The sequence below is a fragment of the Ctenocephalides felis genome, unplaced genomic scaffold (assembly GCF_003426905.1).
Source record: "Ctenocephalides felis isolate EL2017-DRISC unplaced genomic scaffold, ASM342690v1 CF-g0.4_SCAFFOLD_03571, whole genome shotgun sequence".
NCBI lineage: Eukaryota > Metazoa > Arthropoda > Insecta > Siphonaptera > Pulicidae > Ctenocephalides > Ctenocephalides felis.
In genome coordinates this window covers 34,089,462-34,108,594 of record NW_020539725.1, presented here as the reverse complement: position 1 = coordinate 34,108,594, position 19,133 = coordinate 34,089,462, and the positions used below count along the sequence as shown (strand labels likewise).

The following is a 19,133-nucleotide window of genomic DNA, read 5'->3' as shown; positions in this document are numbered from 1 at the left end:
AAATATAATTGATATAAAATCAATTATAAAGCTCAGTGTAACCATTCAGACTCTTCGTCAAAATGGCATTTTTTGGCTACATTCCTTTACAAGTTAGGTAGATAAATCATATACAACATGATGTAAAAGCAGGTTTAAGATGTGAGAACACTAATTAATAACATGTACTACTTTTATCTTAAACTTGTCAGTATATAATTGCAATAAATTAGGAATTTGACTGAACATAGTACGATAGTTCTTTGTTTGGTACATGTCATGTATTATGATGTAGCTCATTCGGTTTGGAAACTATATTTTCTTAAAATCAAATTAGAGTCAAGTTGCAATTTTGTGCCTTGCCTTACCCTATTTCCATATATAAGAATTTAGTAAGGATTTTATTATCCCTTGCATTATCTATATTAAGGGGCACAACTAGTGTAACTGCCTGAAAAAGGTGATTTTTGGGAATCTATATTAAAAAAACTACTCTATCAATCATTTCAAAATTTTAGGAATATATTTATACATGTTTTAAGAATACATAGTTTATTTTTGAAGAAAAAAAATAAATATTTTTCAAGTAATTGTCGATCTCCAACGGTGCGACAAAAAAAGGCCCTTCACTGCTACAGTGATTCCGGCCTTCTACGTGAATGAAATTTAAAAAAAAAAATCTCGTTAAACTAGATAATATTGTCTGTAAAATGAACTACGATAAAGAAAAAAACACAAAAATTGACAAAATGACGGCGTGTTTTTAAAAAAAGTCGAATTTTACCCAAAATGTTGGTCGTTTTTGGACTGCCAAAATTCGATTTTTGATCCGATCAAAAAATCGATAGTTTATTTTACGGAGAACTATATATAGAACACGTAAAAAAAATTGATAGCAATCGGATCATTTGTTCTTGATAGTAATGCTGCAGCAAATTCGGAAAACGAGAAAAACGCGTTTAAAGATTAAATGATCGTTATACTATGTACTATATACATACTCTTTAATGGCTGTAACTCAAAAACTATTTGAGATATCGATTTAAAATTTTTGTATGTTATTTTTAAAGGTAAAACCTATAGAAATATGGAGAAATTGAAAATTCGATTATTTGAAGATTTTACATTAGTTGTGCCCCTTAATGTGGCCAAAAATACTCAAAAAATCTAATTTTAACCATCCAGTGTCAGATTTACACACCGAATCATTGAGATGGAGTTCAAGAAAAACGCCTGAAAAACAAGTGAAAAAGGTAATGTAATATACAACGAGGCGTTACCGAAAGCCGTTAAATTTAATACGATCCGTTGACTGCCAAGGGAATGATACAATTATAATAATACATATGAGGCATAACGAAACAGCCGCTGAGGCAAATGCGGCTACAACGTATTTTACGAATGTTATTCTTCTTTTTTATGAAATAACGACCGATGTACATGAAGCATGGAAAATATTTAATATGGCTTCGGAATACTTCCGGAATTCTCATTCAAAAAATATGACTCTCTCGTGGAATATTTGATATATTAGTTTAAAATATAGTGGCATGTTTTATTTGACAGAATGTAAATGCAATGGGTAATAGTACCATTTTATGAGGGTTTGGTTAATCATCTATGCTACTTCATCGGTTTACATATATGCAATTATATTACAGTAATATCATTCGTATGTTAACTGATTCAAATGAAATTTACGAGCCAATTCTGCCGTAAAATAGACAAATGTTATATGCCAAGGCTATGTTACGTTGCGTTTTCTTAATCAAACAAAATGATACTAAAACCGGTCAAAATGTTCGTATTTTCTTTCAAAAGGAAGTAATTCAGATTAAAATCCATTACAATACCACCAGTGAAATTCATCAAAGTTTATTAACTTCCCGAAGGAATTTCCTTTTCCTTGTTTTCATAAAAAATTCCGATTTGCTAATTTTATGTTTTCTCGACGTTTCAAGCCATTCTGAATCGAATGAGATCAAATTTGGAAAAATTATGTGTGTGTGTGTGTGTGTTTGTTTGCATGTGTGAGTGTGCGCCAACAGATTTTTTGCCGTAAATCGCCGTTTACTCAAAAACGGCTGGACCGATTTCGGAAATTTTAAAACCATTTGATGTATCTCGATGAGGATTATCGTTTCTCAGTTTTGTGCAACGATCGGCCAAGCCGTTTTTTTGTAATCTGCAAAAAAGTGTTATACCTTTCGTCCACATTTTAAAAAATCAAAAACTGTTCGAAAGATATTAGTTGGGTATGATACTGATTAGTTTTAGGTGAAAATCTACCGAGCCGTCTTCTTGTAATTAACTGTTGAAAAAAAAAATTAAGCCGATTTTCATGGAACTTTTTTGGGCGATATATATCATGGTCTTATAGAACTTACTGAAATATTACGGCCTTACGACAAGTAGTTTAATTTTAAAAATTCATCAAAGTTTGAGAAAATGAGTAGTTCTTTTGACATTTGTTAAAATTAAAATTAGATGATTTACCTGGTATAACGATAAATGCTTGGTCTTAATAAACATACTAAACAATTAAAGTCCTACAACAAACTGCCTCAATTATTAAAATGAAAATTTGCTTTTAAAAAATACTCCAACCGGGTTGACGTGTTCGATTTTCAATAATGTGTAATGAATCCATTTCGAATACTTTTAACTACTCATAAATTAATTTATCTATCATAAAGTCGATTATTTACACAAATCGGGAAGTTCATGTAACTTGCCTCAAGGCAAAATACCAATACCAAATAGTTTAATTAAAATATTTTATCATAACAAATATAGATAATCTATGGAAATTTTAACCAAATATGTTTTCCCATTAGTAAGCTATATGTACTACTAACGGGACTAGATAGAATTTATACAACTCATGCAGGGAAATTTATAGTCACGAATCTTATATTTAACCCATTATAAAACTTGGCAAAGAAGCTCGGTCCATGTTATACTGAATCATTGATATAATGCAAACCGCTAATCCATCTTTTCTCATTCGGAAGTAATTAATTTCAGAGAGTGCGTACTCCAAATGACTGCAGCTGCATTCGCCAAAAATCGTAAATCTACCACGAGCGGGATGTTACTATTATTTTCTCAAATTCTTGTCCAATGAATTATACCATACATGCATATTACATGTAAATATAATTTTATCTTTTATAAAATTAATTAAGTTTTCAAAATATTTTGAATGATATAGTAGTAAGTTGTGCTCTTCAAAATATTAAATATTAAATTATGATCATAGACATACATATATAGTATGACGACGTATAAGCTTGTTTTCTATATATTAATCGCTTATTGTTAAAATTAATAATATTGTTATTGAAATACATTTAATTTTACATGAATTACCTGTTGCTCCTTCTACAATTTGAAAAGTCTCGCTGAAAGAACTTTGAAAAAACAATGGAAACTGATCTTGATCGAATTGTTGAAAGTAAGACACAACTTATATTTTTTACACTTATGCAACCATATAAAAATATATGTTTTTTATATTATCAATATCTCATTTACTATGAACCCATTGAAAATTGCTTTGTCAGCTTTTTACCACATACCATTATTTTCCATAAATTACAGAACGACTGGTGACATCACAATTCTGCCAAGAGCGACAACTGGCGATGAGTAGAATTGAGAGTCTAGCTCAGTCGCAATAAAAACGTTCTCATTTGAATATTTATATCTGTAGAATGACTGGATAGACACGGACGACGTCTCTTGGCAGACAGAAGCTTCGTGGAAAATATTCACGATAATATTCTAATTTAATTATGGTAATGCCCGTCAATACAAGCGAGCTTTTGACGCTTCTTCTGAAGGCTTTATCTGACTTTACACTTCTAGCCTAGGACAGCGGTGTGCAACTCATTTGTGATGGCTAGCCAAGAAAATGTAGAAGCCAAAGTAAATAAAAAATATCAAGAAAAGTAATACTTGTTCCACTGCAGTATTAGATTATTACACAAAATCTGGGACAGCTAGTGGGAAAACAAATCCAATAACTTATTTCAAAATTTGTGCGGATTTGATAAAAAATAGTTCATTTCATTCCATTTCAAGTTCATTTTTACAGAGATAATACTGTATATAACATTGATATGGCATTTTGTCAGTAATAATGAACAGCTAAGTTGTAATAAAAATTAATTTAATTTATATCTTGAAAAATTGCTTTTTTCAGCTTAATTCACATGTTTTAAAGTCTTGTTGGTTCTTTCTACCCTACCTATATGTAAACTTTTATGAAGTTTACGTTTAAGTAGAAATTATAAAAAACAACTACTGCTGACCTAACTTAAAAATAGCAATATATCTTATAAACCAATTAAATAACATCTTCTTAAAAATTCTATTATATAAACTAATAAATAAGTACATATACATAAACTAAACAATAGTACTCACAACCAAAAAAGAGCACATTTTTGTCATGGATTTTCAAACATTACCATTTATATCCTGATAGCGTCATTGTAAGAACCAAAGTGATGTCAGGTTGTTGTTAAAATATTTCTAACAATACTTGTTTTCGAGATATCGATAGTGGAACTTTCTACCCACGGATCTTTAAGCCCCGCTCTGCCTTATATATATAAATATATATATATATATATATATATATATATATATATATATATATATATAGCTCATTAAGCTCATTAATATATTTTTTAAGTTCCGTCTTGTACCTGCTCTCCTGCAATATATTCACAAGTCTACGTAATAATAATTATTCAAAGTTAGAATTTAAATGGTTGACGTGTTTCTGCTTCTATTGTGTTATGCAATTAATTATTTTGGGTTGGCAAATTCTGACCTAGAACATGCGATAATAAAGACGATTTGTTCGTTAATATATTTAAATCGCCGACAAATTTAAATTATCACATCTCGATGATGCTGCGAAGCTACGTCTACACAGAGAGAAGCAAACTGTGTGATTTATATTCAAATTTCTCGTCCTGAATTCAATATGCTTAACTTCCTAACGATATGAAAGAATATAAATTAGTTCGTATTGTTACATTAATGAAAATTGCATTGCTATTACGCGAGGAAATCATGTCAGTGGAAGCATTATCATTGGAAAATATAGACTGATAAAAGTTATATTTTCAAATTACGTATCATTAATTCACATGGTCTATCAGGTGATTACTGATATCATTAACTATTTTTTTAATAATGAAGAAAAAAACCTGTTTATGGGTAATTGAATCTTGTTTCCTACCCTCACTACTATCCTAACTCCATATTTTTGCTCAAAACTATTGCACTTATTAATGAGTTTAGTGCTAAATTCAATTATATTTATTTTCTTCGGGCTATTAAAAATGTTATTAACTTCCCGTAGGGCAAGTTATTGAAATCGTCCAAAAAGCGAAATTGAAAATTTTTACATTTATTCGCGTTTTGAAGGCTTTGGCATACCTCAGAAAAAATGGATGTGTGTGTGTATGGATACAATTTTTCGTCCACGTTTTCGGGCGCATAGATCAACCGATTTGAATAGTTCAAAAAACATTCGATTCCTATTGATAGGCAAATGTGCTGATTAGTTTTTGGTAAATGCAGGTCCAGGCGTTTCGGAGATTCGGAAAATAGAAATCGAGTTTCTGAGAGAACGGAGCTTCCGATTTGTATGATTCAAAAACCATTCGATTCCTATTGATATGGAGAAGTGGTGATTAGTGTTTGACAAAGGCAGGCCCAGCCGTTTCGGAGATACCGAGCTAAATGTGCAAAAATGTCTGCTTTAAAGCGAACTAAGCATCCGATTTTAATGATTCAAAAAACTTTCTACTAATTGCTTTTTGAATAAAAAAAATTTGAAACAATTTTTTTCCAATTTTTTTTCTCATTTTTTTTTGTATATCGAAAATAATTCAGATTTTAATTTTAATTTTGGCTAAAGTTCTAAAGCTCACTTATTAAATTTAAATTTTAAATAAATAATTTTAACTGTGTAATTCAGTTTATGTAATTCTTATAAATATCAGACAATGTTATAGTATTTATAATAATCTATATATAAAAATATTTAAAATTTCTCAAACATATTTCGTTACGGTACGCGAAGTTCCAGCAATTTGCCTTAAGACACGATGTCATACACCTCTAGTTTATTATCGATTTCGGACATTCTTGATATAAGACTCTTATTCGAATTGACTAAATCATACTGGAATATATAAATGAACTTATGTAAGTAGTGGAATCGTGTTATAAAGTTCATAAAACTCATGTAAGATACCTCTACTTGAAAAGTAATGATATATTAAAATAAATCATTAATTTGAAATCTAATGAACGGTAATAACTATTAGGTTTCATTCATAAATATCATTCATGAATATGTGTTTAAGTTAATAGTCTTTGGAAGAGCCAAATAATCTATTTCACATATATGCATGGCACCATATAATAATTAGTATAATCAGCTAGGATTTAATGAGTTAATATACATTTAAAACACTGAATAATGCAAATACATTCTCTGCGTTATATAATGCAAATAGCAACATGCCAAATAGCATAGCATATCTATATCATAATTCCCTGCCAAACATATTTGACTCCTACCTCCAGATAGGGTCGTTGGCGGTCCTGACAAATAATGTGTGCCCTCCCCAAATAGAGATGAAATATATCAACAGAGACGATTCTAACGGGTTCCATATCGATAAACATTTCTCGGTCAATTCGGTAATCGAACATGAAATCCGATATGCATGACGTACGCTTCGAAATAGTGACAGACAACCCATATAACAAACAATGCGTAGCGATCGAAACCCCCTGCGTTCAATCGACAAAATAGGATACAGGAAAAGCGGATTCGGTTTAGTTTTTTAATTAAAAAAGTATTAAAAATATAATCGTTTGCATCATCGATGCATTAATTGTACTTTAATCGAGACAAAACTGAACAGATAAATGCTATACGCAATATTGAATACGCTTACTAAAATTATTCCGTTTGAACAAAATGGTAATACGACGCTTATTTTTAGATGCAATATTCAATAATGTTTATTGAATAATGATTGATTAATCACTGGATATTTTGTTATATATCCTTGCATATCAACTTCTCAGAATCAGTTATATATTACAGAAAATAAAAATAATATATTTAAGTATTAAATCTATTATTTATCTTAACAATTTAAAATTGTGGTAGGTATTATGCTTTTTGATCATAAAGCAATTTTTTTAGAGAACAGATCAATTGTTCAGTAGTTTTTTATAGGCATATCTAACAATAAGGTAGGGGAGACTTGGTACGATAGTGACTGTCGACATAACAGGTAAAATACGCTAATTTTGAGATAGGGTTCGAAAGAAGAAAGATGAAGTTTGTTTGTTTGAACAAGTTTCCATTATAGTATTGAGCCACCGTCCTCGAGTATAAAGTAAGGTTAATTGTTCGACTTCTCTTATTAATAACTGTTACTCATACAGATAGATCATTTTGTTTGTTTTTTGCTGTATGTTGAACTTGAGTAGTTAACTGCCAAGTCAAAACGATGATTTGTTTTTAAAAGTGTGCGTTGGGTACTGTTGTGACAAATTTTGCAGGTACGGTTTTAACACGTATTTCATCCTTTCCGGGTGAAGATTAAATAGATACAAAAAATCTAATTTAACTAAGATGAAATTCAAAAGAGAAAGAGAAATGATAATTCAAAACAAAAAATATTGCCCAAAGGTTTCTTAGTAAAATGTATGTTTTGTTATATTAAAACATATTATGTTATAGTTATGTAATAGTAGTAGTTATGTTATATTTCGTTATATTGTTATATTATATTCATAAGCTTTGCTTAAATGATTAAGTTAAATAGTGTTGCATATTTCTGACAATAAAATTCATTATAAGCCATGTTGGTGTTTGAAGATATTGTTTCTTAACCTCATACCTCCATCCACATCCCCAGGACTGTTGTATAATTTGACTATGACTAATCCATCGTATTCAAAGACAATATTTCAGTATTTCCACGTAGACAAATATTAAATTACCATTCAATTTCCTTTTCTCGAAGCTAACTGGTAAATTAACAAAATTAGTGATAAAAATAAATAGCACAACCGTACTCAGTCTACCCTACATTAAATTTTTGTATGGTATACAAAAATAAAGAAAAAAATGACTACAGCAATCTTCTCAAATTTACAACTTTCACTATGAATTCAAATATCAACGAGTGCATAGGCACATTGAAATAGATCGCACGGAATAACAAAATTACATTTCGGCCCGACAGTGATGTATGTATTTCGGCTGAAAATGTAGGAGTTCGTCAGGCCAGCTCGTTATGCACCGTTGTTGCTCGGCATATTTATGAGAATCCCAGTGATTAAAATTCGTGCGTTTGCAGAAAAATTGTATGGCAACATTTTGCGCTTTACAAATTGTATTGTTGCATAAAGATATTTACGTCAAAGTATTTAAAAACTGTATATATTACTGAATTTCCGAACATGCAGATCACGTAAAATCGTAAATATTGATTTTCCATGAATGTAATGTGTTTTGAACGTTTGTTGCAATAACCAATAAATGTGCTAAATTACAAAACAACAAGTATATATATTCCAGCTTTAAAAAAAGGAGGAATGATAATATATCAAAGTTTCATTGATATTGCCTTGAATATCTAATTAGTAATTTCAGTTAATATGCATTCAGTTGAGTTTTATTGTCAGATCATTTATCTATATTTATTTGAAACCAAGTAATTAATTTTTAATGAAAAAAATATTTTAATAATAGAAGACTAACCTTGAATATCTTCCGCACTCTTGAACAATCTCGATTCCTCCAGATGCGCTAACACGTGGATAGTTACAACGTCTGAACGAGCTGAAGTAAGCATCCACTTTACCTAAGAGCCGACCCTGAAAATATAAAAAACATTAAAAATCATTAACCAAATCATAAAATAGTTGAAAAAACTAAAATTAGTTCAAAATTTGATGAAAGAAACTACTACATATCGTAGTACGTATAATGACAATTCTTTTAGTCATGAAAACAACAGCTTCATAATGACGTCAACTACATTTGACAACGACTCATTGTTCATGCCGCTGAAATAAATTCCAAAGAATTTAACATTTCAAAAGTAACAAAAACACAAATTTCATTGTTTTTGTTTATCTTATTGGACTTGTCACCGTTATTCTCCTTGCTCTCTTAACGCCTGTAAATGTAATTTTTCGCGTAAAACATTGATTGCGGTCGTCGTATGTATCCAAGCGTTAAACGATAGCAAACGTCTCAACTTTTCTTATTCCGAAAACAAAATTCTCAAAGACGTATTCGTTCTGGAATTTTTCAGACGTGAACTTTTATCAATAATCATGAACCTATAGAACTTCGCCGTCTTTCGATTAAAAGCTTTGCGCGTGTCATGATGCCTACTCATCGTAAAAATATCACATCATAGGTTAAAAATATCATAGAATCTTTTAATTAAACGCTGTTACTATATATATATATATATATATAACGAATTTTATAGAACGGAAACAAAATATTAATCACTATCTTACAAAATTACAATCATTGTTCTTAAAACCAATATTCACAATAAAAACGACCAGGTTTTTTAATTGCTTCACTATTAAGACAATTCCCTTGCCTATAAAATTTTCTAAAGTTATCTCATGTTAAAGTTGATAAAATAAAACTGATCTTTAAATTACCCTTACACTTTCCGTTCTGAAGCAGGTCAGGTTCATAACGTTAATATATCTTTCAGCTGTTAAACACCGACAGCGTGCGTATCGACATCAGTGAAACACTGAGCAAAAAAGAAATACTTTGTATCAACGCCACCATAGTTTTATTGCTTTTTTCCTACAGAACACGACCTGAGATAAGATAAGATTTATATACCCGACCAGAACGCCGAATAAAAAAGGAAAAGAAACATGGATGCGTAAAAAATTTCGTGATAGGTATTCTGAATCGATTAATACCTATTCTTTTTTCAGCGAAATAAATGGCCTTGGAAATTATCTTTTTGTATTGCCATTAGTAACATCGATTTACAAGTCGCAAGTTAAAATAATGAAACAAAGAACAATTATAAGATTAACAATATAAATTTTGACTAGAAAATGCATTGATATGCATTTTCTAGCCGCTAAAGCAATGAGTAAAGCAAAAGATGCTATAACAGGCTGTGATTTGGCCAATATGATCGGGATGAAGCGATGATTTATAATTCTGATAACTTCAGTTAAAATGCTTTAGTGTATACAGATGCATTTAGTGAAAATATAACAATGACATATTTTGTGTTCAAAAAATATTTAGTATCCTACATTCCTACTTTATTCACTTAATTTAAAATAAATTTATAAAATATATACTATGAACAAGTGATCTCTTGCACATTCATTTACCATCAAAGTAAGAAATAAGAAAAATAATAAATGCAATTCTAATTTTTATCAATAATTAATTTTCATACCAAATTATTACTTATGTTTTTAATGTGAATATATATAGAATAAATTTATAATTAAGAGATAAATTCGCTATGGTGTATTTATTTATTAAACAAATTATTAAAACTGTTTGAAAAAATGTAAGATCGATATTTTGATATATGAAAAGTACAAGGCGTCTCCACCGTACCATGTAAATTCATACCGACTTGAAGAATATTTGAAAAACATTCAACAACGGATAAATTTCAACGTTTTTTTATTTAAATTTATTAAACTTCTTTATTATTATGTTCTTCACATATTTATTGTTCGCTTTGAAGCGTTTCATATATCATTTTATTACAAAGTTCAGATTCTAAAATTGTTTGATTACAATTTTATCATTCCTTGAAGTATTAAATTAATTAAATGTACCACAAAAAATATTTGAAAAACATCGCTACGACTATATAAGCAAGGTAAATACTAAGTCAAGCTAAACTCTTGGCAAAAACACGTCGCGTATTTATAGCCCGTTTTTTTTTTTTGCCCTTAATTATTACCCAGATCCGGTAAGAAAAAAGGGGTTTGCATCTCTGTGACCGACTTTCCAAGCGGCAATGAAAACGAACGTAATTTAATAAACGACGTCTGCGAGGCTTAACAAAGAGTTTACTTTTTTGGCTTAATCCTGAAACAGTGCTATTAATTTTATCCTGTCTTACCAAGCACACTCTATATCAGTGATTTCCAAAGCAGAAATTCTCATAATTACTTTGATATGTATTATGATAAAATATGTAACACAATTTGTGAAAATGAAGATTATAATCGGATAAATAAATATTGAAATTGAAACGGAAGTAAATTTATATAATATACTGACTTACAAATTTGAAAAGCATTTACAAAAAATGTTATTAAACAAAAACGGTGATATAAATAGACATACACAGTGTATGTATATATATTGACATTGAACAGAGATATCTTTAATATAACAGATTATAAATACATGTAAACATAAAGACCATCAAATGATTAATTTATACTCATTATAGGTATATAATTATGCGAAATTTAATATGTTCATCACACAACTATTTATACGAATTCTATGATTTTCTACTCGGTTGAGCATTTTCGCAAACATGAATCAACCAATTTATTTAATCAGTCAATATAGGTGGAAACATATATAACCGATAAATGGTTGCTCGTTAATTAGATGCGTAATACAAATATAATGCTGCATGTGCTTCAATTGGCATTGGTAAATTGAACTTAGTGTACAAGGATGCTAATGTGTAGAAGAAATTGGAAGTAAACCTAAAAAGTTCTCAAGGTCGAATAAACTTACAAAAAATTTTGAGTTAAAAATAGATAGGAAATGTCCATTGAAGTCCAAGCATACAATAAAATGTTCGATATAATTTCAAACAAATTCATTAATTCCACTACAAAATAATTATTACAACACGTCAGAACAGCAAATATTTACAAGAAAACTAAGTCTGAAGTTTACAATTTTCTCGGAATCTAACTATAATTACTTCAACAATCTCTCTGATGCAATACAGAGTAGCATTAATTCGAGCAAACTATGAATGAAACAGTCAGTAGAGTTGGTAGAGTTGCCTAGAATCGTATATCGCAGTCACACGCCCATGAATGCATGTATACCGATGGCAAACAAAAGGAACTTAATACAGAACTTGCCTGGGTTAAGCAGCATGAGCTTTCTGTTCTTTGAGCAATTTGCTCAACGCGAAGCAAAGTGTTAAATTGACGTACACACAATTACGATATAAATAATTAGATTTATTTACCATAGTTACAGTTTAACTATGGTAAGTTTTTGGAATATTTAAACGTTTGAAGTAATTAACTACAAATTGAAATCGACTTCGAATTTAAATTAGAACTAGAAACAAAAAATTAACATTTTTAGATGCCTTTATGATGTTAAAGATCATTTTGGCATAACCTCAGAATAAATAGTTGTATACTTGTTTCTAGGTTAGAAAATGGCATTTAATGGCATATTGATGTATGAATATTCAGTTTTAATTTGACGTCAACATCGTCAAAAATCAAGGATGATATGCAAGAGAAAAAACATGGAGACTTTCAAAAATAGGGGGAAGAAATGATTAGCGTTACTAAGCATTCGCACTTGATTTTTATATTTATTTTTAAAATTTTATTCATTTCTTCTACAATTGCACAGTTTACTATAAACTGTAAATCTATATTAGTTCACAATAAGTTACGCAACGCTGCATCTATTGAACAAAATAAAGAAAAATAATTATTTGCAAAGAAAAATTAGGCAAAACTTTGCTAGACAACGTATTGATAATTGATGAGCATAAGAAAAAATACGAGTATATATATATATATATATATATATATATATATAATATCTCCACGATCAAAAAACTAAAGTAAACAATCGTTTACTCCCTGAACACGCAGATAATTAATTAACAGTGAACATAACAGAGAACTTATCCCATAGTAATTAATTACGATGTTATAAATACATTATATTCAAATCCCGTACGGACTTCACCTAACTGTATTATATTTACTTCTGAATGTTGCATGATATATCGTTGTTTCATGAAGACTTTCTTAGAGCGCAGATAATTTCTCTTCTGTCGGATAATAAATTGCCCACAAAACCACGCCGGAAATTGACAAAAGTTATTATTTCTCTACGAATCTTATTTTTTGTTTGCACAGGTAATGTAATTTAAATAATGTGAAAAACTTTTGAATATAAATCAATCTATGTTTCAAATTAAAAATATTGTAGATACTTTAACTATATCTATACTTCAACTAATTTTACCAATAATTTACAGAATTTATATCAGAGGAGAATGAGATCTTTCAAGTCGACTTGAAAGTGCTTCATAGAATCTGTATATATTATTTTTTGTTTTCAGAATTTTCCTATCTGATTAATTTATAAATAAGGATTACAAATAGCGAATATGGATACCAATTTGGGGCAAAGTAAACAGATAATATTTTACTATTATAAATAGCTGCTAGAACTGTTTATATTTAACACAGAAAAATGGATTAGAAAGATGAATGAATGAAAGTAGTTAATCAACAATATTTAAACAATTATACAGACATTTCTCATACAACTGAAATTTTAATTCCTATTTGCGTCCACCATCCATAATTGGTAACCAATTCGACCTTATGAACCAAAAGTAATAACATTAAGCTAAATTGCAGATGAACATTACATAACTGGCAATGTAAGTGCTAAAGCCTCGAGAGAGTGTGCCCTATTACAGACATATGTTGTTTGCATGTAAACGAGCATTTAATATCCGATTATCACTTTTCGCATACATTAATGCCTCCACTTAAATATTTTAGGTAATCTACTATGCAAACACGACATGGGTCTTTATTAATAATTGGGAACGTAATTCGCTGTATCGTTTGATGTAACGGAAAATATAAAAGCGCTGTGCAATGATAAATAAATAGAAGAAAATACATAGCTTTTGAATATTTGATTTGCAAATCTGTTTCCAATAGAATGTTTAATAATAGTATATAACGATGCGTGATATACAGTGACTTCAATCGTAAAATCGGGGTGTATTTTTTCAAAATGACTTTACGATAATATTATTCTTATTTTGTGATCGTTTATGAAGCTCAAATTAACAGCAGACATCTAAAAATCAAATGTTGCTGCAATCGGTCTACTGATAAAAAAATCAAAAGTAGACTTAAGAATGTTCTGTACTGAATGTAAGAAATTTACTATATAAGATTTTTATACTATAGAAATGTACTTATATATGTTTATACTATAATAAATAGCAAATAGATTTACCATTGAAAGAATTGACAATAAATATTAAAATAATGCAATGGACTGCTAAACCTTTTCAAGATTACTAATATAATAATCGTATATTGAAGACAAAAAATATCCTTAATATCCTTTATATGGACATTTTCGAATTTCCTTGCTCCAAGGGTTTCAAATGGTGCCAAATTGATAAAAAACAATTCTCTGAAAGTTTTAGCTTTTAATATTAACTTTGAGATAGAAACTTTAACTTCGCAGGGATAATAGCAATGAAAAAAATATTGAAAATTAAAAAAAGTTTTAATATTAGCGACAAATGATTAAAACACAAAAAATTCGTGTCATTTTTATTGAAAATTCGACACCTAATCGGCTTCATTGGTTATGCAAGAAGAAGTGACAACCTATAGTACAAATGGCAATAAAATTCTAGGGTTGCGCGGGGCACAAAGGTCCAATTTATTGCAAATATTATTGAAAAACCAAACCAAAAACCAATATATCACTACAAATAACACATTATCATACAAAAACTATCTTGACTATGTTCAGTAAAAATCTCAGCTAATTCACATTGTGAAAATACCCCTTACTATCAAAAATGTGAGATGATATTGGTACGCTTAATTCTATCACAATATTATGCATTATTATATTATAATATTGTATAAAGATGTTACGATAGTAAGCAAAGAGTGAACGATATTTTTATTAAAATATTGAACTCAGTAGTTAAAACAAAGGAAGATAAAACGATCATGTTTGGTAAATCCTCAGGATTAAATTATTTGCCGGAGCGGCATTATTGCAAAAGTCGTAAATTAATATAGCGCATATGTTATCTTGAAACATAACGAACGTTTCCGTATTAAAACCCACACAGGCCGGATGCCAGGCGTAATGTGCAATTTAAATTTGCATACTCTGAGTCGCGATAGTGCGGGCGGTTTGTAGTGCTGGAACAAGATGCCTTAGGGAACACCGTTGTAAAAACGTGATAATAGAAAACTCGATCATATTAAATCTATTATAGTTACATACTAAAAACATCAAAATATCAATTTAAATCAATGTCAAAAATAATGATCTTAAAATTTTTAAATAAATTTATAGCAATTATAAAGGGGGTTTAGGTTGTGTTATATAATACTTTCTGTAAAAACAATTTAATCACAATAGATCCCAAAACACCTGTTCCTTATTTCAGTTCAATATGTACTTATAGAAAAAAGCTCCACTTAATGAGAAGGTGCAAATCTCACAGAAACATATTCTACCTTCAGCTACACGTTTTCTTCTAATACCGAAATAGAATAAATTTGATCAATACGTCCTCAAAAGATTCATATCAATACATAGTATAGATATGAATATTTTCATATCCAACTACGATTTCAAGTTATATTACTTGTGCTTCAAGATGCATGATCGTCGTATATGTTTAATTAATTCCGACGTATATTTAAACATCAAGTTCTCCTCTAATTAAATGCAAAATAATTACGAACAAGTTGAACATCACTAGCGCGCATTGTATACATCTCCATCCTTATGAATTCTCCGGAAACTGATGTAAATATTGTGCATATATTCATGTACTGTCATAATATACTATTACATAAAATAATTACACGTCATAATATCAAGCAACTCCCGGTAAGAACTCAAAATCATAATACCCGACGTTGTTGCATGCTATATACTAAGAAATTTTAGAGTAAATGAAATAATTATATAGAATTAGCTTTCTTATTTTATAATGTATAAATGCTGAGTTTGTTTTATATTATTTAAAGTAGAGATGGGCTTATCATATCCGGAGCCGGATCGGTCAGGATTTGACTCCGCTTCAGAGAGGAGTATATGCATTTAACAACTCCACAACTCCAACAACTTTGAAACATAATATTTGACACAAATTTGTTCTTCAGTATGTTAACATATCTAAGGATTATTAATACTTTGGAATAGTTTACAATAGTTCAAACATTTTTGTTCATTCTATTATTATGATTACTATTTTATGCATTTCAATATGCATACCAATTTCAAATTGACAAAACTTGGGAAATAAAAATCAATTTTATAATTATTTTTGAATTGAAAAATATAGAATTCTTTGAATATGTTTATTTTTATATGAAAATAATGCAGTAAACCTTTTATATGAAATAAGAACAAATCTTTGTGTATAATATTTTTCACAAAATAACTAATCCTCACATTCTTCTATTATCTCCTTTTGAGAATAATTATGCATCGGTAGTTTGATTGGCATACTATTACTTTTACACAATTATAAAATCATATTGTGTAAAAGTAATAATATAATACTAAATATTTTTTAGCTGGTTTATACCATTGAAGAGCTCATTACGGACAAACATTATCGTATACAAAATATAGAATACAAAATAGCATTATTTTGAGACATTATATACCTGGAAGGTTCTAAAACTGGCTGTGAGACGAGGGAAAGACCACTTTCTCGACCCAAATCCTCGTATTAGTAAAAAATCTCAAGAAAATATCTGCACATGTTAACAGATTTAGTACCAGTTTAGGAAAGTCGAATATGACAAACCTGTGAGACGACCCACTCGTATTCACTCCGAGGAAGGAGTTGTGTATCGGAGTGATAACTCCCGGATGTGAGTTTTATTTAAAGCATTAATATTGCTACATTACAATTGACAACTTTGCATATTTATTTATTTATTTATTTATTCATAAGCAAGCCGTAATCAATAATAATAGATATTATTTCAGGCTCTTGTCAAGCTTATTCATAGTTAATATTAAAAGGATAGTAATTTTATAATAATCATAGTAGCTGCACAAATTTCGCTTCTGAAAAAAAGAGCTGAAAAAAAAGCATTCGAACATTAAATACAACGTTCATCATCAAGTTCATCATATTGAAGTCTATTTGACCACCAGTCAAGCTCAAAATTCTTGCACAAGTTTGAAAGTTATACTCATTAAAAACGTAAAAAATTTAAATTAAAAATAGCAATAAAAAAATAAAAAAATATATATGGTTGTACAGGCGATCAAATGGTCAGACTACATAGATAAAGGATAAGGATTATGCAAGAAAATAGTTATTGAAATCAAATTGAGAAAATTCAGTAATGTCATAAAAAGCTAAGTCTTTAAAAAGTTTTAACTAGGGAAGCATGAAATTTTTTGCTGTCTAGGTTTCGGATATTGAGTGGAAGTTTATTCATAAGCTGAATACCTAGACCGTCGATCGAATTGAAAGACCTGGCTAATTTATATGTGCGCGCCTTAATAAGTTTGTGTCTAGTGTTGTAGTTTGAGGAGGACGAAGCCATATCAAAAAAGTTTCGAATTGTTTTGATGAAGAAAGTTAATGTTACCAGCAGAAAAATGCATGGGACAGTTAGAATATTGTATTTTTAAATATGGGTCTGCAGGAGGCTTTACTAGGCAAAGGAAAAAATTATTCGAATAGTCTTTTCTGAAGCTTAAATATTTTAATTAGTTCGGATGAAAAACCCCAGAATTGAATGCCGTATGAAACGTGAGAATAAAAGTGCTTAATAAACTGAAAGTAAGCAATTTAAACCAAGTTTGGGTTTTAGGGTGCGCAACATGAAACATGTTCTAGATAAAGTTGGTGATAGTGAGATAGAGATATGATCAGACCACTTTAAATTATTATTAATATGGATACCAAGAAATTTTGATACTTGCGAAAAATTATATGCTGAATTATTGATAGTTAAAGAAGTAATATTATTGGATAAACGATTTTTTGTACAAAAAGATATGATTTGGGTCTTATCATTATTGAGGACTAGATTATTTTCACAAAACCATTTCGTTATTTCTGACATAACCACGCTTAATTTATGTTGTAATTCATTAAGAGATTGGCCTTGATGATAACGCTGGTATCATCCGCAAAAAGAATAAAATCACAAAGATTTGTACAATGAGGTAAATCATTAATATATATGAGAAATAAGAGAGGCCCTAAAATTGATCCTTGGGGCACTCCCAATGTACTTGTCAATTTATCCGAAATTATTTGCTCGTGATCGTTATTTAAGTAAACGCTTTGTGTTCGATTAGACAGGTAAGATTGAAATAGTTTGAGCGAACGTCCGCGAATACCACATTTTCTAATTTGTCAAGAAGTCTTTGATGAGAAATACTATCGAAAGCTTTGGACAGATCGCAAAATATCGCAGTACAATATGTGGCTTCTTCGAAGGAGTCAATGATGTTATGAACTAAATTATAAATTGAGTGGGAAGTGGAAGGAATGGTTCTTTCGGAAACCATGCTGATTCTTGAACAAAATATTATATTATTGAGAAAAGACGTTAATCTAGTATGCAAGATTTTTTCAATTATTTTATCGAAAGAGTTCAAGAGGGAAATGGGACGGTAATTATTTATATCGTCTTTATTATTTTTTTATGAAGTGGAAAATCTTTTTGAATGCTTGAGGTGCGATGGAAATATTCCTTCATCGAAGCATTTATTTAAACAAACATAAATTTATCTATGAAAAAGGGATAGAATTCTTTAAGAATAGACTAGGTATCTGATCCGGACCCGCTGAACTAGTAACTTTTATCGATAGAAAGGTTTGCTTTAGTTCTTCTAAATTTACAGGATAAAGAACGAATGTAGAATTATTCGCGCGGATAAAGATTTAGTCGAATTAGTGGTGGTCGAGTTGATTGCGTGTTAATTTAGACGCTTTCGGTGACAAAAAAGTGATTAAATTATTAGATATGACTACCTTATCCATAATCTTGTCGCCGTTTTGTAAGACAATCAATCTGTGAAG

General features: G+C 29.7%; 1 protein-coding gene across 1 annotated transcript in view; it reads right to left on the bottom strand.

Annotated features, from left to right (window-relative positions):
• Nucleotides 1-8,054: 8,054 nt before the first annotated feature.
• LOC113385935 (LHFPL tetraspan subfamily member 6 protein-like) overlaps nucleotides 8,055-19,133 on the bottom strand; it is a 362,675-nt gene continuing 351,596 nt past the window's right edge. Inside the window, exons 3-4 of the mRNA XM_026623756.1 lie at nucleotides 8,795-8,910; nucleotides 8,055-8,058 (exon numbers count right to left, since the gene is read on the bottom strand). Of these exons, the coding sequence (XP_026479541.1) occupies nucleotides 8,055-8,058; nucleotides 8,795-8,910 (120 nt within the window). The remainder of the gene's footprint in view (nucleotides 8,059-8,794; nucleotides 8,911-19,133) is intronic.